The 27,040-nt window shown below is 37.0% G+C and overlaps 1 protein-coding gene and 1 non-coding gene across 2 annotated transcripts; both read right to left on the reverse strand.

Moving 5' to 3' along the window:
• Positions 1-72: 72 nt before the first annotated feature.
• On the reverse strand, positions 73-26,251 carry LOC141705373 (uncharacterized). The gene is made up of 3 exons (XM_074508366.1): positions 25,964-26,251; positions 25,333-25,867; positions 73-863 (listed from the first exon to the last, which is right to left on the reverse strand). Exons 1-3 carry the CDS (start codon positions 26,249-26,251, stop codon positions 73-75), a joined length of 1,614 nt encoding a protein of 537 aa, XP_074364467.1.
• On the reverse strand, positions 5,099-5,205 carry LOC141705376 (small nucleolar RNA R71). Its single transcript, XR_012568312.1, has one exon. It is a non-coding gene; the product is annotated as a small nucleolar RNA R71 (small nucleolar RNA).
• Positions 26,252-27,040: the final 789 nt, after the last annotated feature.

Below are 27,040 nucleotides of genomic sequence, written 5' to 3' on the forward strand. Positions count from 1 at the left end.
GTACAAAGTACACTTGGAGTCCAGAAATTCCATGGCATTGTCAGATCTTATGACTTTGACTGGTGTGTCAAACTATTTTTCAGCATATTGACAGAAGGCTTCAATGATAGGGAAAGCTTCTGATTTCTGTCTAAGCAGGGAAACCCATGTATGTCTGCTTTTGTCATCCACAATTGTCATAAAATATTTCATATTGCCCTTAGTGCACACCTTGTAAGGCCCCCATATGTCTATATGTACCAAGTCAAATATTTTATGAGCATGAGAGTCACTTAGAGTGAATGGGAGTTTGGTAAATTTGGCCATGGGACAGGTTACACAAATCTGAGAGGAAGTTTTTGTGGTTGAGATTTCAGGGATCAGGTTGATTTTAGACAGGGGTGCATGTCCTAACCTGTGATGCCATACTGTTACAGGGGTTGATTTAGGGTTGGAGTTGGCATTCAAACAAGCAGGTGCATATTGAAATTTAGACAACCAAGTCGTAGGTTTATCAGTGTGAACCAGATAATACAGTCCATGTTTTGCTTCTCCTACAGACTTAATAGCTTGGGTTGTGACATCAAGTATAATGCAGTGTGTGGGTAAGAATTTGACTTCAACATTGGTGTGTTTTATGAGTTTTTGAACAGACAAGAGATTATGTTTAAAATAGGGAACACATAGTACATCAAACAAGTGCAGACCATTAGGAAGAATAGCAGTACCAGTGTGAGTGATTTGTTCTGTAGCCCCTGTAGGAAGATTGATGTGGTTTTTGGAAGTGACAGCAACTGGTGACACCAAGTTAGAAAGATTTGTAGTCATGTGATCAGATGCTCCGCTGTCAATAATCCATGCACCATGTTGGTGAGATTGCGTAGCTGTATGAACAGTTACGTGATAACTCAACACGATAACAACACTAGAACATGACAAGTTGATAATACTACGTCTACACAAGAAATCAGGAAGAATGAAGACAATGCAAATACAAAGAATCAAAAGATTGGAAGAAGGCCTGAAATCTGTCTACAAGTCACTAAAAGAAGTTCATTAATATGATCATGCCTCAATGAAGAATAAAGGTTAAAGACTTTCAGGGTTTCAGAAATGTTGAAGATTCAGTATACAAGTGCTACCGGAAGATTTCAGTGTATTGACATTGATTGAAGATAGACAGTGTTCGAAGAAAAGGAATCTGAAGAATTGAAGACAGGGTATAGATAGAGGTTAATGAAGACATTGTCTAAAGTACCAAAAAGGATTCCAGTGAAAGTACAGTTGTTTATTGATAGTCAGTGTTCGAAGCAATAAAGTTGAGGCAAGTTTAACAATATAATCAAGGCTATAATATGAAGACCTGAATCGGGGTTAGTCGTCTGTGAACCAGATCAGTTGCACTAGGCGTCAACAGCTCGTGAAAAGAATCTGAGTATTATCTATAGAAGGATTGTTAAGTTAAGGAATGTACTTGGATTGAACGTTTATCTATTAAAGTACGAGAAGAGGTGCGCGGGGTATACAACTCAACAGCTCAGGGGACTGGTGAAGCTCAAAGTTAAATTGTTAAATTAAATAAATTATTTAATGAACTTTAATATAATTTATTTAATAAACTTAAAATGATTTATCTTATAAACTTTAAATAAGTTTATTTTATAAATCTAAATTAGTTTATTTATATAAGTTATATTTAAGTTAATTTTATAAATTAATTTAATTACAATTTAAACTTAAAAAGAAAAGAAACAAAAAAAAAGAAAAGAGAAAAAGAAAAAGAAAACAAAAAAAAAAGAAAAGAGAAAAAGAAAAAGAAAACAAAAAAAAGAGAAAAAGAAAAAGAAAATAAAACTAAAAGGAATGACAAAAGCGTACAAGGTTGTTGTTTTGTTTTTGGTGTTTTCAGTTAAGTACAAATATATGTACTTGATTAAGTTAGTCGCCACAGGAAATCAACTAGTAACCCCCTATGTCGCCACAGGGGAGTTAGTTTATTAATAAATCAATTACTCCCTCCTATACTACCTTGTCGCCACAGAACAAGACAGAGCATCACATGTCGCCACACAGCATGTCGCCACAGAAAAGAATATTCTTGTCACCACAGAAGCTCTAATTCTCAGCCACACAATTTATTGATAAAGTCTACACTTTGCAGCAGAAGATATTGAGCCATTCATTCTGAAATATTTTCTGTTCATTTTCTCTCCCAAAAAGAGAAGTGAAATGGCAGCATTGATTTACAGAAAAACTCAAGCTATTTGTTTATCCGTTTAACTTCTCACCGGAGTAACGTTATAATGCCCGATTTAATTCTTGTATATTCATAGGGGCATTATAATCGTTACCCGGTAATTAAATCCTAGTACAAACAAAAGCTAGATTATTGTATAGGATTTGATTTGTAAATCTTTGTAGTAGCTAGGAACTTTATTGTTCTTAGATTGTAGCCGGTTAATTTATTTACCAGAGTGTAGCAACACCCTCGAGGATTTATATACGAATATATATTTCCCCGAATACCTTGTGTTCCTCATTTTTATCATTTCAAACACTTTTCCTCTCAAGAACACGAAACACTAACCGAGCACTAAATATTTTATCCGCTAAAGATTTGAAAGAATTTTTAATTTAGTGATTATCGTATTCAACCCCCCCTTCTACGATAATTCAGGACCTAATAATTGGTATCAGAGCTAACTGATTGATACACAAATTAGGATTCTTAAATAAATTTATTTTATTAATTTGATTTTACATAAATTTATTTTATAAATTTTATTTAGCAAATTTATTTTATAAATTTAATTTAAATGAGTTTATTATTTAAACTTGAATAAGTTTATTTTATGAACTTAATTTAAATTAATTTATTTTATAAATTTGACTTAAATAAATTTATCTTTTAAATTTTAGTAAATAAAATTTTTATTTAGATTTATTTTCCGATTAATCTAGCTGCCAGTTTGTTCCAGTTAGCTGAAAGTCTTTGTTGTTTACCTGTCAAAACTTGAGGAAATCTGATACGTGGCACTTTATACCACTTAGAACATCTTAAAATGGCTTAAATTGGTGCCTTGAAATCAAGTATTTTGTGTATTTGATGCGTTTTTCTAGTGTTTATGCATTTCAGGGTATTAGTTGCATTTCGGAGGAGTAATCATCAAGAATAAGCCTTGGCATGTGTTCACCATTGAGAGAGGAAAGAAAGGGGCAGATTACGGCGAAGAAACGGAGCAAACTCAGGATTTTTCCAGAAGGGTCCTGAGCGCCCGCTCAGCAATGCTGAGCAGCCGCGCAGGAAGCTGAGCGCCCGCTCAGTGCGCAGGGTCGGGAAATTAAATAGTTATTTTTAGACTTCTACTTCTGTTTGGCTTCCACTTCTATATAATCTGAGTTTTATGGGACTATTATATAAGTAGATTTGGAGACGTTTTCATGAGAGAAGATCGTGGTATTATGCAAGGAGCGAAGGAGATAAGGAAGAAGACCGTTTTAGCACACAGCAACAAAGATGAAGCATATTTTCTTGTGATTCTTGTTTCGTTGTAACGTTGGATGCTAGTTTTCTTACTTTGAACCTATTTACTCTTGTGACGTACTCTGGTTTAATATAATTAGTTTAGTTATTATTTTCTTGTGTTTGTTTATGATGATTTCATATGAACCCATGATAACGATAAGTGCTATTATGGGCTAATCGTGATCATGGGGTCGCAACGGATTTACTATGGAATTCTTTAGTTAATTGTTTAATACTTTAGTGTGTGATGATTGTATGATATCTAGTATTGGTTGTGCGTATTCGTTTTATGTGCGTCGCGAACATATAAGATAGGGTGTTAATCTCTTGTGAAGCGATGGTGGATCTTGAGATTTAGAACTTGCCATGCTAGCATAGGTTCATGTCTGATGTGCATGATTAGTGGGTAACTCTAACAGTTTTATTCGCCCTGTGTAATCAAAAGGAATAACTTGTGCTTAAATCGTTGTGTTGTCAATTTCTGTAGACATATAGGAACTCAACATAATTGATGACTATTCAACTTCTATCTTAATTGTGGATGTTTGGTAGAATGGTATTAGTATAATGAAAGTTGGCTTTTATCAGTTTCGTGTTATTCGATTAATATCATCACTATCACATGCTAAAGGTAATAACAATAACTATTGAAGGAAGTAGTAATGAAGTTGTGATCTCATGAGTGTTTTAATATTGATAATTGAAGTGTTAATTAAGTGATAAATTAAGTAATTAATTGTAGTTAATATTTAGTCAACAATTCTAAGTGTTAGTATCTTAACATTGAGAAGTAATCATACATTGGTGCGTGAGTTTAATTAAACAATAATTTGTCTGAGTCTCTGTGGGAACGAACTAGAAAGTATTCTATATTACTTGCGAACGCGTATACTTGCGTGAATATTAGCGCGTGTTTTCGCCCTAACAAGTTTTTGGCGCCGCTGCCGGGGACTCGGCGTATTTGTTTAGTTTATGTACTTACCATCATTGGTCATTAGGACTCAGTGATTAGGGCGTAGTAGTTACTTATTGTTTCCGGTTGTGTTTCAGGTACTTTAGCGAGCGTTTATGCAAACTCGTTCTCATACTCGCAAGAGGACTTTAGATACAGCTGAGGAGACAGATGAAGTTCTTGATATTCCGGAGAAGATAGATTTTAAAAATTCGGATTCAGGAACTGAGCAGAAAGAACCAGTAAACATGGGTGATCGTATTGTTCAGGCTGATCCAGCTCTTATGGACTTTTCTCAGCCAAAAATTGATGACATTCAGTCAAGCATTCGTCATCCGGCTATTCAAGCTAACACCTTTGAAATTAAGCCGGGCACTATTCAGATGGTGCAGAATTCTGTTTCTTTTGGAGGAGCTGCGACTGAAGACCCCAACATGCACATAAGGAATTTTGTCGAGATCTGCAGCACTTTTAAGTATAATGGCGTGACTGATGAGGCTATCAAGCTGAGGCTTTTCCCATTCTCACTGAGGGACAAAGCTAAGGACTGGTTACATTCTGAACCAGCTGGGTCCATCACTACTTGGCAAGATCTTGCGCAAAAGTTTCTGGTGAAGTTTTATCCGATGGCAAAGACTGCTGCTATGAGGAGTGCTCTTACTCAGTTTGCGCAGCAACCTACAGAATCTATGTGCGAAGCTTGGGAACGCTACAAGGAAATGTTGAGAAAGTGTCCACATCATGGAATGCCTGATTGGATGGTGATCACTGGTTTCTATAATGGTTTGGGGGGGTCCAATCTAGGCCCATGCTCGATGCAGCAGCTGGAGGCGCCTTATGGGCTAAAAGCTATACTGAGGCTTATAATCTTATCGAGACTATGGCTGCAAATGAGCATCAAAACCCAACTCAGAGGATGATGCCTGAGAAGGTAACAGGTATTCTGGAAGTCGATGCAGCCACCGCTATTGCAGCGCAGCTCCAGGCGCTGTCGATGAAGGTTGATTCTCTGGCTACATATGGAGTTAATCAAATAGCTATGGTTTGTGAGCTTTGTACAGGTTCTCATGCTACGGATCAGTGTTCTCTTGTCAATGAATCTGTTCAGTATGTGAATAATTAATAGCGACAACAGCAGCCTGTGCCAGCTACTTATCATCCTAATAACAGAAATCATCCAAATTTCAGCTGGGGTAATAATCAGAATGCTATTCAGCCACCATATCAGCAAGGTGTGAGTAAACAGTTTAATCCACCTGGATTCCAGCAACCACAGCAGTATGCTCAAAGGCAATTATACCCTCAATAGGGAAGTGCAGCTGCACCTACTAGTGCTGATTTTGAGGAACTTAAGCTGTTATGCAAGAGTCAGGCGGTTTCTATCAAGACCTTGGAAAATCAAATTGGTCAAATAGCCAATACAGTGCTCAATCGTCAACCTGGAACACTCCCTAGTGACACGGAAGTACCAGGCAGGAAGGAAGCTAAAGACCAAGTCAAGGCTATAACCTTAAGGTCTGGGAAAGTTGCTGATGCTGAAAAGCCAAAAGAAGGAGAAGCTGAAATTAGAGATGAAGAAGCTAAGCAAAAGGAGAAAGCGGCGGAACCAAGGAAGACTACTGTTGAACACACTCTTCCTGAGGGTAATACAGGGGAGAAACAGCTCTATCCTCCACCACCTTTTCCTAAGAGATTGCAGCAACAAAAGCTGGATAGACAGTTCGGTAAGTTTCTGGAGGTGTTCAAGAAACTTCACATCAATATACCTTTCGCTGAGGCTCTGGAGCAAATGCCTAGTTATGCGAAGTTTATGAAGAGTATTCTTTCAAGGAAGGTGAAACTGGATGACCTTGAGACCGTTGCTCTCACGGAAGAATGCAGCGTTGTTCTACATCAAAAGTTACCTCCAAAGCTGAAAGATCCACGTAGCTTCACTATTCCTTGCACCATTGGCAAGTTGACTTTTGACAAGTGCCTTTGTGATTTGGGAGCAAGCATCAATCTGATGCCGTTGTCGATCTTTAAAAAGTTGGAGTTGCCTGATCCAAAACCCACATACATGTCTCTACAATTGGCTGATCGTTCTATTACTTACCCAAGGGGCATAGTGGAGGATGTGCTAGTCAAGGTGGATAAGCTCTTCTTTCCTGCAGATTTTGTTATTCTGGATTTTGAGGAAGATAAGAAGATTCCCATAATCTTGGGAAGACCTTTCTTGGCTACTGGCCATACCTTAATAGATGTGCAGAAAGGTGAACTTACGATGCGGGTACAAGATCAGGATGTGACCTTCAACGTATTCAAGGCAATGAAATTCCCTACAGAAGATGAGGAGTGCTTAAAAGTGGATGTGATTGATTCTACGGTTACTTTGGAACTCGATCGCATGCTAATATCTGATGCATTGGAAAAGGCCTTAGTGGGGGATTTTGACAGTGATGATGAGGATGGCAACGAGCAATTATAATATCTGAACACTTCTCCCTGGAAGCGAAAGTTGGACATGCCGTTTGAGTCTCTTGGTGCTTATGACCTCAAGAATGCTGAAGGAAAGCTCAAACCATCAATAGAGGAAGCACCTACCTTGGAGCTCAAGCCATTACCTGAACACTTGAGGTATGCTTTTTTAGGTGATGCATCTACTTTACCTGTCATTATTGCATCTGACCTTTCAGGTAGTGAGGAAGACAAGCTCTTAAGGATTTTGAGAGAATTCAAATCGGCTATTGGATGGACCATAGCAGACATCAAGGGGATCAGCCCTTCATATTGTATGCATAAAATTCTGCTAGAGGAAGGTAGTAAACCGACTGTTGAACAGCAGCGCAGACTTAATCCTATCATGAAGGAGGTGGTGAAGAAAGAAATTCTGAAATGGCTAGATGCAGGCATCATTTATCCTATTTCTGATAGTTCGTGGGTGAGCCCCGTACAATGTGTACCTAAGAAAGGAGGTATCACTGTGGTAGCAAATGAGAAGAATGAGCTCATCCCCACTCGAACAGTTACAGGATGGAGAGTATGCATGGATTATCGAAAGTTGAACAAAGCCACGAGGAAGGATCACTTCCCTCTTCCATTCATTGATCAGATGCTTGACAGGTTGGCTGGTCATGAGTATTATTGTCTTCTAGATTGCTATTCAGGGTATAATCAGATTTGTATTACACCAGAGGATCAGGAAAAGACTACCTTCACTTGTCCATTTGGCACGTTTGCTTTTCGCAGAGTTTCGTTTGGGTTATGTGGCGCCCCGGCCACTTTTCAGAGATGTATGATGGCTATATTCTCTGACATGATTGGAAATAATGTCGAGGTGTTCATGGACAACTTCTCCGTCTTTGGACATTCGTATGATGAATGTTTGAATAATCTTCGCGCCGTACTCAAAAGGTGCGTGGAAACTAATTTGGTGCTCAATTGGGAGAAATGTCATTTTATGGTGCGTGAAGGCATTATTCTTGGGCATAAGGTCTCTAGCAAGGGTCTGGAGGTGGACAAGGCCAAGGTGGGAGTCATTGAAAATCTTCCACCACCTATTTCTGTGAAAGGAATCCATAGTTTTCTTGGTCATGCGGGTATTTATCGGCGATTCATCAAGGACTTTTCGAAGATATCTAAGCCGTTGTGCAATTTGCTTGAGAAAGATGTGCCTTTCAAATTTGATGATGAATGTTTGGCGGCATTCGAGACTCTCAAGAAGAGTTTGATCACTACACCAGTTATTACAGCACCAGATTGGACAGAGCCGTTTGAGATGATGTGTGATGCGAGTGATTATGCGGTAGGTGCAGTTCTAGGGCAGTGCAAGAATAATCTCTTTCATGTGGTCTACTATGCGAGTAAGACCTTAAATGGGGCCCAAATGAACTGCACCACTACGGAGAAGGAGCTCTTGGCTATAGTCTTTGGTTTCGAGAAATTTCGATCTTATCTGCTTGGGACTAAAGTAACAGTATTCACTGATCATGCGGCCATTCGCTATTTGGTTTCCAAGAAGGATTCGAAGCCGAGACTCATTCATTGGGTGCTCTTACTTCAGGAATTTGAGTTAGAAATCAAGGATCGAAAAGGTACTGAGAATCAAGTAGCTAACCATCTCTCTAGGTTGGAGAATCCCGAGTCTACTTCATAAGATAGGACATTAATCAACGAATCTTTTCCGGATGAGCAGTTGTTCGCAGTTCAGGAGGAAGAGCCATGGTTTGCAGATATTGTAAACTATCTTGTCAGCAATATAATGCCTCCTAATTTGACCTCCACTCAAAAGAAGAAGTTTTTGCATGAGGTGAAGTGGTATATGTGGGATGAACCATATTTGTTTAGACAGGGAGCTGATCAGATCATCAGGAGATGTATCCCGTTCTGTGAGACGGAGGGGATATTACGAGACTGCCACTCCACAGTTTATGGTGGACACTATGGTGGTGAGAAGACAGCAGCTCGTATTCTGCAAACAGGTTTTTTCTGGCCTACTTTGTTTAAGGATGCTCATCAGTTTGTTTTAAGGTATGATCGTTGCCAAAGAGTGGGAAATTTGACGAGAAAGGATGAGATGTCGTTAAATGTGATGCTTGAAGTCGAGGTCTTTGATGTTTGGGCAATCGATTTCATGGGGCCTTTTGTCTCATCTTGTAATAATCAGTACATCTTGCTGGCAGTCGATTATGTCTCAAAATGGGTAGAAGTCAAAGCTTTACCGATAAATGATGCAAAGGCAGTGCTGAATTTTCTTCATAAGCAGATTTTCACAAGGTTTGGAACACCTCGGGTAATCATAAGTGATGAAGGGTCGCATTTCTGTAACCGTAAGTTCACTTCTATGATGCAGCGTTATAATGTGAATCATCGAGTTGCTACTGCCTATCATCCGCAAACAAATGGTCAAGCGGAAGTGTCTAACAGAGAGATCAAGCGTATTCTAGAGAAGGTTGTTTGTCCGTCAAGGAAGGATTGGTCCTTAAAGCTCAATGAAGCTGTTTGGGCTTATAGAACAGCATACAAAACTCCACTTGGTATGTCCCCATTTCAGTTGGTGTACGGTAAGGGATATCATTTACCTGCGGAGCTTGAGCATAAGGCCTACTGGGCGTTGAAAAAGTTGAACCTGGATTTAGATGCAGCTGGTAAGAAAAGAATGCTTCAGCTTAATGAACTTGATGAATTTCGACTTCAAGCGTACGAGAATAACAAAATGTATAAGGAAAAGGTGAAGAGGTGGCACGATAGGAAGCTACATCCTAAGTTATTCGTGTCAGGGCAACAAGTTCTCTTATTCAACTCTCGTCTCCGACTTTTTCCTGGGAAGTTGAAATCGAGGTGGTCTGGACCTTTTATTGTCAAAACTGTGTTTCCACATGGAGCGGTGGAAATTTTTGAGAATGATCCGGACCAAGCATTCAAGGTTAATGGTCAGCGTTTGAAGCACTACTATGGGGACATGGCAAACCGAGAGGTGGTTAGTGCCATTTTATTGACTACTTGAGAAAGGTACGCAACGTCAAGCTAATGACGAAAACAAGCGCTGCGTGGGAGGCAACCCATGATTTGTTGTTACAGGAACCCTTAGAAGTTAATAACCAATCTAAAAACACAAAAAATCAGAAAATCGGGACTGAAATTTATTTTTTCCAGTGACCCCCTGAGCGCCCGCTCAGCTCTGCTGAGCGACCGCTCAGCTTTGCAAAGCGACCGCTCAGCTTTGCTAAGCGACCGCTCAGGGGTCGGCTGCCAGAATTTTTTTTACAGTTCATATATAAAAAAAAATCAGAAAATTAAAAAAAAACCCAACACAGCCCATAAACCCACGAATTCTTTTCCTATTACTCCATGATTTTTATCCCTCAACCCCACTCCTAATCTAATTAAACCTAATGCACACCCTATATATACATACACCTATCCTACATATCTCCCACAAACTTTCTACACTTAAACTCTCTCCCAAACACAAAAACTCAGTTCTTAAACACTTTTATTCAAGATTCAATGGCATCCAAGAGAGCACGAACTATTGATAGCAGCAGCACAGTCCCTACTGCTGATTCATCGAGGGGTACTACTGCAAGGCCTCGGTTGAATGACAGAGCTATGGAGGAGGAGTACACTAGGCTTTTAGGGAAGCCGATTCTGAAGGAGAGAGGGTTTTTACCATCGGGTAGGGATGGTGAGTTGCTACCCATGATTGCAGAGAAGGGGTGGATAGCTTTTTGTGAGTTGCCTGAAGCAGTACCGATGAGCGTGGTTCACGAGTTCTATGCGAATGCGAAGGCCGAAAAGAATGGGTTTTCTGTGGTCCGAGGGCTGACGGTTGATTATCACCCAGCGGCGATTCGCCGTGTGATTGGGCAGCGAGAGAGGAAGCCGGAGGAGGAGAACTGGAATGAGAAGACTGCTGAGGATTTTGACTTGGATTTGATTTGTGCTACTCTCTGTAGGCCGGGCACAGTTTGGACCTTCAAGACCGGCACTAATGAGTATCTTCACTTCCCGGCGATCGCTATGAACAGGTATGCCCGTGCATGGAATGCATTTATTTGTGCTAATATTTTACCTTCTTCGCATGCACACGAGGTCACAGTTGAGAGAGCACAGTTGTTGTGGGGAATTCTTAATGAGGAGTACTATGTGGACCTTGGTGAGTTTATTTACCAAGGAATTCTGAAGTTTTTGAGGGGAGCTAAGCATATGAACATCCCTTATGCATCCACGGTCACGAAGCTTTGCCGAGCAGTGGGAGTGAACTGGCCGGCTCATGAGCAGTTGTAGTTGCCGGCTGCTCCGATTGATTCTGGGACTCTGAATGGGATGCTGGAGTGCACCGGTGGTGAGCCCGAGCAGCATAGGCTGGGTTACCGTCTTCCAGGAGGGCGTCCAGCAAGAGGTGCTACTATGGCTAGGCCTAGGCGTGATGAGGCTGGTTCTTCGAGAGCTCAGGAGGGTGCTGGGATGGCTGATACCCAGTATAGGAGGCATTCAAGGCGGATGCATGCCATGTACGAGACGCAGAGCAGGTTTGCTCAGGAGCTCACCCTTGCGTTAGGGACTGCTTTTCGGGGCCTTGGAGCTGATATCCAGTGGCTAGTTTTTGGTGAGGACTCTGCATACCCGCCGCCTGATACTCCACCCACTGAGGGTGATGATGATGATGACTCCGAGTAGGTATACCCTGTGTTCCTTTCTACTACCTTCACTGGGGACAGTGAAGATTTTAAGTTTGGGGGTGGTAGTTAAGGAATATTTTGTGTGTGTCATATAGCTGCATATTCATAATAGTTTAGTTCATATAGTTGCATAATTTTTGCCATGTTATTTTTTTTATTTTATAGCTTTATTTGTTTATCATGTCATGTAGCTCATGCATATACCATGATCCCTTTTGTGATGATTTATCGACTGAATTGTGATATTGATGCGAGTGTAGTGATAGCATTAAAGTGATATTGAGTCGTGTAGGTTGATATGCATGCTAGAAGCACTTGTAGTTTCACTAAGTCTTAGAGAATGCTTAAGGGCTAGATTGTTGTTATGATCTGATTGTTTTCAAGGTTAATCTATTTATTATGCTTAGAATTCGATAATAGGTTCTTAGTGATAAAGGCATGAAAAAGAAAAAAAAAGGAGTAAAAATGGAATTTGTTGCTAGTTGTGGCTAGGCGTCAAATGGCTAGTAGCCGGCTCGCATGTTATGCGAGTAGTCTAAGGTTGAGCAAGATGGAGTGAAACGCACTTGCTCAGAGAAAAAAAAGAAGAAAAGAAAAAAAATTTGTGGTGTTTATGCATAATTGATCACGAGTGGGTTCTTTGGTATTCGAGTTATTAAGTTCTTAGGGGACATTGTGCCTAGTGACCTAAGGCTTTTAGAGTCTGGAATCCGCTAACCTAACGTTCGTTACATGGATACCATTGTATAAGTCTTTTGTGGACCTCACTCATTGCACGGTCAAATAAGCATTGTTGTAGTAAATAAAAAGCATGATTCTGTAATAAGCTCCAAAATTCTTGTAGTGTTATATGTCGCTTTGTACCTAGAATTTTTATTCTTTGTATAATCATGTGATTGCCTTGATCATAATTGAGTCATAATAATTGGTCTAGTTCCGAAGCATATCTGTTAAGCATCTGCACACACCACGTTTCTGGATGTATGTTCGTTTGCATGAGTTTATTGATCTTTAGTCGCCTAACTGCATTTGTTGAGATGTTGCAATTTGGTTGGTTTGTTCGTAGTAAGGGGGATCGCTGTATTTTCATATAGATTGCATTCATGCATGTTTTTATTTGTTTTTGAGTCTGTGACGCTTGAGGACAAGCATCGATTTAAGTTTGGGGGTGTGATAAGTGGCATTTTATACCACTTAGAACATCTTAAAATGGCTTAAATTGGTGCCTTGAAATTAAGTATTTTGTGTATTTGATGCGTTTTTCTAGTGTTTATGCATTTCAGGGTATTAGTTGCATTTCGAAGGAGTAATCATCAAGAATAAGCCTTGGCATGTGTTCACCATTGAGAGAGGAAAGAAAGGGGCAGATTACGGCGAAGAAACGGAGCAAACTCAGGATTTTTCCAGTAGGGTCCTGAGCGCCCGCTCAGCAATGCTGAGCAGCCGCGCAGGAAGCTGAGCGCCCACTCAGCTATGCTGAGCGGCCGCGCAGGGTCGGGAAATTAAATAGTTATTTTTAGACTTCTACTTCTGTTTGGCTTCCACTTCTATGTAATCTGAGTTTTATGGGACTATTATATAAGTAGATTTGGAGACGTTTTCATGAGAGAAGATCGTGGTATTACGCAAGGAGCGAAGGAGATAAGGAAGAAGACCGTTTTAGCACACAGCAACAAAGAGGAAGCATATTTTCTTGTGATTCTTGTTTCTTTGTAACGTTGGATGCTAGTTTTCTTACTTTGAACCTATTTACTCTTGTGACGTACTCTGGTTTAATATAATTAGTTTAGTTATTATTTTCTTGTGTTTGTTTATCATGATTTCATATGAACCCATGATGACGATAAGTGCTATTATGGGCTAATCGTGATCATGGGGTCGCAACGGATTTACTATGGAATTCTTTAGTTAATTGTTTAATACTTTAGTGTGTGATGATTGTATGATATCTAGTATTGGTTGTGCATATTCGTCTTATGTGTGTCGCGAACATATAAGATAGGGTGTTAATCTCTTGTGAAGCGACGGTGGATCTTGAGATTTAGAACTTGCCATGCTAGCATAGGTTCATGTCTGATGTGCATGATTAGTGGGTAACTCTAACAGTTTTATTCGCCCTGTGTAATCAAAAGGAATAACTTGTGCTTAAATCGTTGTGTTGTCAATTTCTGTAGACATATAGGAACTCAACATAATTGATGACTATTCAACTTTTATCTTAATTGTGGATGTTTGGTAGAATGGTATTAGTACAATGAAAGTTGGCTTTTATCAGTTTCATGTTATTCGATTAATATCATCACTATCACATGCTAAAGGTAATAACAATAACTATTGAAGGAAGTAGTAATGAAGTTGTGATCTCATGAGTGTTTTAATATTGATAATTGAAGTGTTAATTAAGTGATAAATTAAGTAATTAATTGTAGTTAATATTTAGTCAACAATTCTAAGTGTTAGTGTCTTAACATTGAGAAGTAATCATACATTGGTGCGTGAGTTTAATTATACAATAATTAGTCTGAGTCTCTGTGGGAACGAACTAGAAAGTATTCTATATTACTTGCGAACGCGTATACTTGCGTGAATATTAGCGCGTGTTTTCGCCCTAACAAAATCAAATGTATTGGTGATGTTGCTAAGCTGTACAAGAGGAAAACAACTGTGTTGCGACTAGTGCAATTCAAGTGTCACCACAGAGCAAGGCTGTGGCCAACTCGCGAACGGTGCAATACACAGGAGTCATTTCTCTAAGTCCCTTTGTCGCAATAGAGTTTTTGTCGCCACACAAAACAGAAGGTTTCTGATTCAGTAGCTGTGTTGTGACTTATTCTCCTGTATCGTCATAGGCATATGAATTAATCCCAAGGTAGCCTGTAATCGCAACAGGAGTGTCGCCACAAAAAAAAGGCGGCGCAATGACGGCGCAGGTGCACAAAAATTCTGAGTTGCATTTTTGTTACCTTAATCAATTATTTTTTATTTAAATTATTTTTCCATAAAAATTGAAAATTCTTAAATTTAAATTTTTCTTAAATAATAATTTACGTTTGATTTAATTTTTAAGAAAATTTGAAATTCTTGAAAATTAATTTTCTTGTAATTATTTATTTTTGATTAATTTATTTTCTAAGAAAATAAAGAATACTGGAAATTTAATTTTTCTTAAATATTAAATTAAGGGTACTCAAGTCACTTAGTAATTTTCTGTAACCCCAATTAATTATTTTTGATTTATTTATTTTTCCATAAATTTTGAAATTCTTAAATTTAATTTTTTCTTAAATAATAATTTACACTTTATTTAATTTTTAAGAAAATTCGAAATTCTTGAAAATTAAATTTTATGTAAATATTTATTTTTGATTAATTTATTTTTTAAGAAATTTAAAAATACTGGAAATTTAAATTTCTCTTAAATATTAAATCAAGGGTACTCAAGGATTGGTAGACTCGGGATTCCTCCGGGCTTTTAAAGTGGATTTTAATCTTTCGAAGAAAAGGAAGACCATGTGCTATTCAGATGGAAATTATAGATAATAATTTTTTTTACTCCAATGGAACTGATTTCAAGACCTACAGACGAAAATTGTGGATCTTCCTCAAAAGCTTACTCCATAGGATACCACTAGGTTTTCAGACGCAGGGAATGAATGAAATTTCTACGAGTACAATTTTTCTCAGAGATTTTAAGAGAACTCTATGATTCTAGATTATACAGTCACACAGTGGTTTGTACCAATGCTATATTTATCCGGGAATCAATGAGATCATACAGGAAGGAATTGTGGAGGTCAGAGAGAATAGGAATTGTGGAGGTCAGAAAGAATAGCGGGGACAAACAAATATCTCAGTTACATGCAGTAAAGTTGGAACATCAGGACAGAATGTAGGAGTCACTGATAGTTGAATTAGAAGAAGCTCAGCTAGAAGTACTTGAGGGACTGGACGTCAGGGCAGTGTTTCACATGTTAGGCAAGTTTGGTCGTATCAGATTCACAAGGAATACTTAAGCAATATCCAAGGATCAAGCCTATCTATTCTGAAGCAGAGATTCTTACAGATTCAGTTCAAGGGGTGATTACAAGACTGAGAATGGGACAAATACAAGATTTGATAGCTACAGTTATGACAAGGCATATGTGTCAAGTAACTATCAGGGGTTTTGCTACAACAGAATAAGAAGCTTGACAAACAAGGATGAGTAGAGATTCAGTTGAAGAGCTGTGACAGAGGTGGAATGTTTTCTTAGGGAAGCAGCCAGTCAAAACTTATAGTGCACGGGAAATAGTCGGGAAGGATCAGATGACGAGAATCATGAATATCATGCTTTCATAGCAATCTCTTAAGATGGTCCAACTCACATATCTCAGGTTTCAAATTCTTGAACCACTGCAATATTTTTTTTTCAATATTCAATGCATGAAAAGATCATAGTGTTTAAATGTTTAACACTCGCACAAGCATGATAGCTTCACACATAGATAATGCTGAACTAGTTCCCTAGATTATTTTTTCTGGTAACCAGGATTGATGTTTAACTTGTGCATGTTACTTTAGATGATCTTAAATATGTGTTTAAATATTTGTTGAACATGATTAATTCCTTTAATGGGGTATATATTTTTCCAGCATATAAGACCTTTGTTTATGCTTACTCTCTGTATTATATTACATTGTGATTTATTCATTTGATCTCAATTGTTTGTTAAGATGTATTAATTTATAATTGGATTGAGATAACTAGATGAGATTCTTCAACAGGATTGGACTAGATAGAATTAGTGATTAATTTGTTAATTCTGTTTGCTCCATATCATGCCTATATTACTTAATTCTTATGTATAATGTTTCTGAATGAATGCCATGTATTCTTAATACAATGCTTGCTTATGTTTATGCCATGAATGCATCTCTTAGTACTTGCATTAATTGTAGAAAAAGCATGTTTAGAATTACAATAGGGCAAAGACTGCTAGTCCTCCTTATGTAAGGTTGGAACCATTTTCCCCTAGCCTAAAGATAAATCTGTCAAGGATATTAAAATGGAGAAAATGGTCAGTCAAAGATAAGAATGAGCATGATAAGGTTGCAGCTGTTGTTATCTCTGTTTATAACAAAATCTCTAATCCAACTGGATCCAAACTGATAAGTTGGGTACCAAGAACTATTAATCCATTTGTGAGTGCAGGACATAACAGGTTAATTGATTCATATTTATTCTTGGTAATTTATACTCAAGGTATATGATCAAAGAAAGAGCCTCACAATCAAATGTGATTAACAAAAGCTATTCCGTCAATAATCTTTGGAGATGACAGCAAAGGTTCTCATTACGGGACAAGCTATGCAGAAAAGGGATGTCATCATGGACTCAACAATTGGTATCATTGACAACAACTAATTATTGGAGTCATTGATAACAGTTGAAGCAACTTCTTACTGGAGAATCAAGGCACAAATCATCTTATCAGACAGTTCTGTATCAAAGGACAAAATGTCAATTCAATGAAGGATTAGTGTCTCATCTGAAGCAGGAAGATTGAGAAGCTTGCTCTGATTAAGAGTAAGTTAGAAGCTCTCACCCTTAAACATTAACACAAGGAACTCTTTTATGAAAAGGGGTTAGTGAGAGGACTGCCTCATCTGGAATTCAGAAGATGATAAATGTGAGGCATGTCAAAAAGGGAAGTCAAAGATAACATCACATCAAAGTAGAGATATACCTTAGTGATGGTGGTTGACTACTCTTATTAAACAAAGTTATTTTTCGTGCGTTCTTAAGACAAGACATCACAGATGGTGATTGATCATATCAGGAGATCAAGCTGAAAGCAACTTTAAAAGAAATGATCTTATGGTCAGATAATGGAACTGAATTCAAGAAGCAGTTCTGATTAATATCTGTAACATCAAGAATATTTTGATACATATTCAGCACTGGAAGCTCCGTGTCATAATGGAGTGGTACAAAGGAAGAACCGGAACTTGATTAAAGCTACAAGGGAAATATCAAGCTAATCAAGACTTTCTAAATACCAAAGGGCTGAAGTAGTCAATACAGTTTGCAACAAGTTAGATCAAGCCTTTATCAGGATGTATACATGAAGACCACTAATGAGTTAATGGCCAACGGAAGCAAACACTGGATAACCTCAAAGTGCTTGGAGAGAATGTTCTACAGTTAGGATATTTTCCATGGCTACTCAGTGGAGTATACAACCTATAGGGCGTTTGTGGTTGATCAACGAAAGATGATTGAAAGTCTAAATGCATAGTTCAACAACTCCATGCTCCAAGCTGTTAAAGGTGTAATTAATGGTATTGATGATTCATACCCAAACAGTGGAATGGCAGTGTAATACATAACTCATTATTTCAATGAAGCCAATCAGCAAGGGTAAGGATTTTTAGGAAATCCCAGCAACAACTTAGGGGAGCAATAGAAGGATCAACTACTCAGACACAATACCACATTGAAAATTCACAGGACACAACAAGAACATATCTGCTGAGAAAAAGGGTTTGATATCAAGTTTATTCCCAGAGTCTAGTTCTTAAGTGATCCAGATGGTGGAGTAATGATTAGCAGGGCTACTGAGTGTGAATGATTATTTTTCTAGTTTTCTATCTAAAGAAGAAATTAAGAAAGTTACAGAAGCACTGATAGATCTGGATTGATTGGGTGATTGCGAAGCAAGATGAGCTCAATCAGTCAGCAAGCAGATCGTAGGGAAGCTGGTATCCAAACCAAATGACAATATTGTAATTGGTACAAGGATAACCAGAAGTCAAACTGGATGACAATGGCATTGTTATGAGGGACAAGGTCAAACTGGATGGTAAGTTATTATCAGGAAGCAGTATCTAACAGATAGCACCAGTGACGAGACTTGAGGATATTACGACATATCAGGCACCTGATGCACATTACACTTGGAATTGGACTCTAGTAGATGTGTACAAGTGCACTCCTGGTTGGTGAGTCAAAAGAGGAAGTCAATGCAAAATAGTTCATGGACTTTGCAATAGCAGATCAATTGGACTCTGTATATCTCTTCTTCACAAGCTCACTTCAGGTTGGTGTGAACTAGTATACTACTCAAGCAATCGTCAAGGACATGGTATGGCACTCTAACTGAAAGTACAGTTTAATATGAACTAGTAGAGTCGTCATATTAATAACTCTCTTATCACTAGGCATAAACATAATGTTATATATGTGCTCTGATATAATGATAATATTATATGTTGGTCTACTAACAAAAACTTGTGCAAGATTATATGCTAAGTAATTGCAGAGTAGGTATGGAGGAGCATGTTGGAAAGGTTACAATTCTTTTTGGAATTACTTCAAGCAAGCCATTAGGATAATTCTTTTAGGAGCTCAAGCAAGCCAAAAGAACAATTCTTTTAGGAGCACGAGTAAACCAAAAGGATTATGGTAATACAAGTAAGTATAAGGATCTTCTGAAGATGTAAAATTTTGGAAGATTCTGAACATGCCAAGACTACTTACCAACAGAAACCACTAAAGCTTGATCAGTGCAACTCAGGTATAATGACAAGCTATAGAGGTATGGCGAGCTCACTCTTTTACTTAAATGCTAATAGACAATATGTAATATTCTCAAGATGCCAAAGTGCAAGCTTTCAAGTAGATCCTAGAGAATCCAATCTTATAGCTATTAACAAGATTATTAGATATCTTAAGGGACTATCAACTCTTGGAGTAAAGTACCCTAAAGATATTATGCTTAACATGTTTGGCTATATAGATATAGATTATGCAGGTTGTAAGAAAGACAGGAGAAGCATCTCTGAAGCTGTCAACATAAGTGACAGGAGAAGCATCTCAGGAAGCTGTCAACTTCGTGGAAGAAGATTGATTTCTTGTTATGATAAGAAATAGCCTCAAATCCAACAACACTGTGGAATACTCTATGACAAGGCACCTTTACACCAGGTATCATTTAATTCGAGAGCATGTCTTTTAGTTAAAGAGTTACTGACAGAAATATTTATTAAATCACTTGATAAAGTTAATTTTTCAAGACTTGTTTATAAGTGTGGGATATCATTCATTGTATATTAGTTGGAAATCCCATCTGTAAGGAATTCTTAATATAAGTTCACAAGTATTAAATCTTCAATATTTAAAGGACTTGTGAATTTATCAATAATCCAGTACCTCGTACTTAGTGCTACTATCATGATTATCATGATTACAATGTCATGTACATTTGTGGTAGTTAAGTATTACAGCATTAAGTTTGAATTTTATTTTAATTGATTTAAATTATGACTGTAGACAATTCAATTCCATGTCAGTCTCATAATTTGAATTGTATTAAAATAATATGCAGCATAGTTATTTTTATCATGTATGAATAATTATGATACTTTTAGTATTAGTGATATTATTTAGAATTTGTGTTCTAAGTAATCAATGCTCATTTCTAAAATCACTAATATTTAAAGTTGAAGTATTTTCTAAGTTATGTGTATAAAACTCTCAATATTTTATATGCTTAGAAAGTATTTCTAAAATTACTAATTATCCAAAGAGTGATTGCCATGTATATAATTCATATATCCTATTGGTACTTACTCAAGGATAATTATAAATATTTAAGTGCTAGTATCTATCTCATAGATATTTAGTATTTATTTATTTAATATTTATTTTGAGAAGTTTGGATTATGGAAATTGATGCAATTCAATGATTTTATTTGCTCCATAATTCAAACTAACTTAAAATAAATAAGCAGTATGATTGATTGTAACTAAATATGTCAACAATTGATATCTAGTATATTGATTATAACTTATGTGTTATAAGTTAATTATGAGATTTTGGTTTTAGTGAATTTAGCAATGCTTATATCTCAAGAATTCACTGAAATCAGAATCATGTTTGTAGCATGATTGGTTGTGTGCTAATTCTTGACTCATATCAGTCAATGATACTTAGTTAAGAGTTTAACTATAAACTAATTGTGAAGTATTAGTATTTGTGACATTAATTAGAACTCCTCTAAGTAATCAATATTTATCCTCAGTCACGTATACTAATATAAAAAGTGTAAAAATAACTCTTGAAGTACAACTATGGTCAATGAAGATTTTTCTTTATTAGAAGTAACCATATGTTGTTCACCTAGAATAATTTTTATACTTATTTGTAAATTCCTAATCACTTTGATAATAGATGCAATAGTCAATGGATCAAAGTAAATAGAACTTAGAATATTTTTCTAAGATTGCAAACAAATCAATGTTGGTTAATGTTGCTTTATTTATCGAACCAATATTGTTTGAGATATTACAATTGTTAGGAGTTAACAATTGTATGATATATGAAATTGAATGGTGATGTCTTTTTGATAGATAATTGGTATTTAATTCATTGATATCTTATTTTAATATTTAAAATAGGATGCAACATAATTATTAGTATCTAAAGTACTTGACAAGTATCAGTCAATTATATATTATTAATATTTTGTTGCAGATAATTGTGAGATTTTAAGTTCTAGTGAATTTATATGAGTTGCTATATCTGACAGATTCACTACAATTTGAAATTAGCAGCATAGTCATTCTTATTAAGATTATTTATCAATACACAATGTTGTTGATTATAATTTTATAAAGATAGATTATGGAGCTTTTGACATGAATGAGAATTGCTTAGACTTTACCCTAAGTGATCAATGCTTTTTCAAAAACTCATTCATATTGAAAGATAAAATTTTTCTTTCTTTTCTTATTACTGCCAGGTCATCAGTCTGTGTCTTATCAAATCATTTATCTTTTTAGGCATAAAAATAGACTTGTGCTCTCGAATAGTTTTAAGAGTAAAATCAAACTTCTTTCTACATTGGTGATTTCTTATTCCATTAAAATCTTTTGAAATCACTATTGTACATCATTTCTCTCAAAAGATTAAATGCATAATTTTCATTCATTATAGATCTTAAGTGCATTTTATCTCTATATTGCCATATATTCTGTGATGCAGGTTCAGCCTCCAATGGCATTCTTTCATTTGATAGTCATGAGGTTGAAAACCCACAACTTCTATCCCGGACTGTAAAGACAAACACAGAAACAGAACCAACCAACACTCTCTTACCACTAAAATGAAGTATGAATGAGCGTGAGGGAGAAAGTGCCTTAGTGCACCACATAAGGAAGGTTCTGACGTCAACCCAGCATCTCTGTCTCCTACAAAGATGAGTAGTATTAAAAACAAGACAACTGCTAGCTCCCATACATCTTCTCAAAAAGATGTAATGGCTGAAAAGGCACTAAAATAGTTACTAGATTCATCCTCTCAAAAGGGTGTGTCTATTGAAATTCGCCTGTCGGTCAGGGTATCCGATGTAGTGTCACCACCTCAAACATAAACAATTCTTGATGCATAAGGAAAGGTTACACACACAAAGGATGAGTTGACGGAAACAAGAGTTTCGACCATTTTACGGTCAGATTCAATTGTTCAAGGTTCTGTAATAGACCAATTGCCTTTACAGGTGTTAGGAGAGGATACTGATCCAATAGCCATATGTCAGTGGTCAGTGTCTACCTCCTCAGGACTAATAAACCTGGATGTATCTGCAGATAGTGCATCTGACATTGGTGCAGATCGGCAACTTGTTGACAATGATTCAGATATTACCTGATGAGTCACAAGGAAATGTCTTCACAGACATTAGAAGGGAACTTTGATCTTTATGCTAAATTCTTTGGATCATTGTTTACCTTCCCAGAGTTCAAATCTGGAACCCAAAAAGGGAAACTAGCAACTTGTAGATTATGACTCAGATTCATCTAACGAGTCTAACAACGATGGGGATTTGCGAACTCCCATTGCACCACCTGTGACCTCCCTAAGGATGGCTAAGGTGATTTTCCTTGCAGGTACAACTGGATTTTGGAGCTATGAGAGGAGTGATACACTTGTGAGAATGAGTGTAAACACGAGTGGAGAGAAGAGTGAAACACTTGTGAGGTACACGAAATAGAATCACACACTCACAGTGAGAAAGAAAGACAGAAACACCATATCCCATTCCTATCCCTAAACATGGTTCTTGATACTTCGGGTCTCGATTCTGTTTTTGATTGGAACTTAACTCTTAGGAACCTAACATTTATAGATTGGATTAGAATACTTCGGGACTTTTGGGAGCTCACATTTGGTAACACTTGGTGATCTCACATTTGGGAGGTATAAGGAGTTGGGAAGATTGGTGAACAGGATGATCAACAGTGAAGTCATTTTTGTAGCATTTAAAGGGACATGATTGATCAGACTATAACTTGTTATTTCGTTTCCAACCAAGTAACATATGAGAACTCCTTCAGACAACAGCATACATTCCTTCTCTAAGGGGGAGATAAAAGCTTATATAATAGTTTGGAGGATTCCTCAACTAAGGGGGAGAAATAGCAGGGAGGAAGAAAAAGGTAAATCATATGTACACTACACCACACCATTGTTGTTTGTAACTACGGATCCTATTGTACAAGAGAGGTGGTAAACACAAGGTGATTTCCTGGTAATCAGAAGAAATGGTTTGGTTCGTCACTATTCTTCATAAGGGGAGAAGCTGTTTTCCAAAAGGGGAATACCATTAGTTCTTATCTGCGGATCCTATTATACGAGAGAGGTGGTAAACGAAGGTGATCTCCTTTAAGCAGTTGATTCTCTTAGGGGGAGAAGCAAGAGAGATATGTGCTTCTCAACAGGAAATGTGGTTGTACAAAAGAAGCTTCTGATGATTACTTCAAGAATGAGAAGTTTTATCTGGCAGAGATTACTTCAGAGTTTTATCTGCTGATAATTTATTTGTTAGGTTTAACAATCAAATAGGGGGAGATTGTTGGTGAGACTGCGTAGCTGTATGAACAGGTACGTGATAACTCAACACGATACCAACACTAGAACGAGACAGGTTAATAATACTACGTCTACACAAGAAATCAGGAAGAATGAAGACAGGGCAAATACAAAGAATCAAAAGATTAGAAGAAGGCCTGAAGTATGTCTACAGGTCACTGAAAGAAGTTCATTAATATGATCATTCCTCAGTGAAGAACAAAGGTTAAAGACTTTCAGGGTTTCAAAAATGTTAAAGATTCAGTATACAAGTGCTACCGGAAGATTTCAGTGTATTGGCATTGATTGAAGATAGACAGTGTTCGAAGCATAGGAATCTGAAGAATTGAAGACAGGGTATAGACAGAGGTTAATGAAGACATTGTCTAAAGTACCAGAAAAGATTCCAATGAAAGTACAGTTATTTATTGACAGTTAGTGTTTGAAGCAATAAAGTTGAGGCAAGCTTAACAATGTAATCAAGACTATAATACGAAGACCAGAATCGGGGTTAGTCGTCTGTGAACCAGAACAGTTGCACTAGGCGTCAACAGCTCGTGAAAGGAATCTGAGTATTATCTATAGAAGGATTGTTAAGTTGAGGAACGTACTTGGATTGAACGTTTATCTGTTAAAGTACGAGAAGAGGTGCGCGGGGTATACAGCTCAACAGCTCAGGGGACTAGCGAAGCTCAAAGTTTAATTGTTAAATTAAATAAATTATTTAATGGACTTTAATATAATTTATTTAATAAACTTAGAATGATTTATCTTATAAACTTTAAATAAGTTTATTTTATAAATCTAAATTAGTTTATTTATATAAATTATATTTAAGTTAATTTTATAAATTAATTTAATTACAATTTAAACTTAAAAAGAAAAGAAACAAAAAAGAAAAGAGAAAAAGAAAAAGAAAACAAAAAAAAGAGAAAAAGAAAAAGAAAACAAAAAAAAGAAAAGAGAAAAAGAAAACAAAACAAAAATAAAAGGAATGACAAAGGCGTACAAGGTTGTTGTTTTATTTTTGGTGTTTTCAGTTATGTACAAATATATGTACTCGATTAAGTTAGTCGCCAGAGGAAATCAACTAGTAACCCCCTGTGTCACCACAAGGGAGTTAGTTTATTAATAAATCAATTACTCCCTCCTGTACTACCTTGTCGCCACAGAACAAGATAGAGCATCACATGTCGCCACACAGCCTGTCGCCACAGAAAAGAATATTCCTGCCGTCACAGAAGCTCTAATTCTCAGCCACACAATTTATTGATAAAGTCTACACTTTGCAGCAGAAGATATTGAGCCATTCATTCTGAAATAATTTTTGTTCATCTTCTCTCCCAAAAAGAGAAGTGAAATGGCAGCATTGATTTACAGAGAAGCTCAAGCTATTTGTTTATCCGTTTAACTTCTCACCGGAGTAACGTTATATTGCCCAATTTAATTCTTGTATATTCATAGGGGCATTATAATCGTTATCCGGTAATTAAATCCTAGTACAAACAAAAGTTAGATTATTGTATAGGATTTCATTTGTAAATCTTTGTAGTAGCTAGAAACTTTATTTTTCTTAGATTGTAACCGGTTAATTTATTTACCGGAGTGTAGCAACACCCTCGAGGATTTATATACGAATATATATTTCCCCAAATATCTTGTGTTCCTCATTTTTATCGTTTCAAACACTATTCCTCTCAAGAACACGAAACACTAACCGAGCACTAAATATTTTATCCGCTAAAGATTCGAAAGAATTTTTAATTTAGTGATTATCGTATTCAACCCCCCCCCCCTTCGACGATAATTCGGGACCTAACACACCAGAATCATCAACAAAGGCATTGCAGCTCATCATTCCAGAGAATGGGCTTTCTAACACATCAGTGCTCTCAGCAGAGGTATTTGATTGCATTCCAGAGAGTTGCATCAGTTGAGCAAGTTGACTTAACTGTTGAGTAGAAAAACCATCAGAACTAGAAGAGTCTGAAGCTTGAGCTGCATTTGCAGTTCTAAAGGGCTGTTGTCTATTGTTTTTCGACCACTTGCCTCTAAAAGGTCCCATGTTTCCAGAGTTGTTTCTAGGAGTAGGCTTTTGCAGTGGTGTAGCTCCAGGTCCCTTATATTGCAAGTGCCATTTTGGATATCCGATAACTGACGAACATCTATCAGCCGTGTGTCCCTTGGCTCCACAGGCAGTGCAGTTATAGACCTTTGATGGTTGCCCCTTACTATACATTGCAAGGATTTCATGCTCCGAGTCTTTGTTGGTAAAGAGATCTCGTTGAGCTTCTTCTTGCTGGAGCATGGCAATAGCAGTTTCAACGCTAGGTAGTGGTGTGGTCAACAAAATATGACTCTATTGAGAAGAATACACATCATTAAGACCATTTAAAAACTGGAAAAGTTTAAACTCCTCCTCCTGGACCTCAATCTCACTTAGCAATTTGACAACCTCTGATGTAAGTGCAGTTATTGTAGGCAACACATTCATAGCATCAAGCTCTTCCCAGATTGTTTTTAGAGATGTATGATAATCAGTGACAGACATGGTGTGTTGTTTTAATTCATAAACACTTTTGTTCAATTTATATTTTCGAGATCCATTTGTAAGTGAAAAACTCAGCTCAAGATTATTCCAGATTTCTTTTGAAGTATGCATATAAATGACAGATTTGCAAATAGCAGGTGAAAGATTAGAGGTTATCCAGGATATTTCCATGTTGTCACAAGTCTCCCACATCTCTGCCTTGGATGCATCATCTGCAGGAAATGGTACAGTTCCTTTGACAAACCCAAACTTTCTTTTGGATGACAAGCTAATTTCTATGGATCATTTCCATGCTTTGTAATCTGAGCTTCCTTGGAGTTTTTCCACCTAAATGGAACTGGGATTGTCCGAGGGATGAAGAAACAAAAGATTCACCATGTCTTGATATAACAAACGAGCATTGGAAGCCATCAATACTCAAAGAAGATAAACAGGGTTGGTAGATATAACACAACTTTTGGAAAAAAAACTGAGCTTGATAAAAGTAGATCTGGAAAAAAAATACAATGTAAACAAACACTTTCAAATAGTGTACAGGCTCAGAAATAGAAATCAGCTATAGAGCACTTGACAGCTCTGATACCATTATAACAAAAATGATTCAAAACAGATAAATGGCATTCATCATTAAATCAAATCAAAGATAGATGAATGATTCAGAAATAGATGCAGAGTCAAGTGTGGCGCCCTCCAAACCCGGGTCAGAGGTTTGGGGTCCACACACTTCTTATTTATAACCTGCTTATAACAATAATAAAGGTAATAATAATATGCAGTGACCCTACTTACCAATCACCACGGACCGCAACAGGTTAAATTATGCACACAAGCCAAACACACTATTATATTACAAACGTTCAAATCCCAACTATTCCAAACTCAAAACTGAGTATTAAACATTATTACAAACTTTTACAGACTTAATTTATCCCAAAAGAAGCCTACTAGCTCAGCTCAATCAACCTGAACCCCTAGCTCTCG

The sequence above is a fragment of the Apium graveolens genome, unplaced genomic scaffold (assembly GCF_009905375.1).
Source record: "Apium graveolens cultivar Ventura unplaced genomic scaffold, ASM990537v1 ctg8843, whole genome shotgun sequence".
NCBI classification, from domain to species: Eukaryota; Viridiplantae; Streptophyta; class Magnoliopsida; order Apiales; family Apiaceae; genus Apium; species Apium graveolens.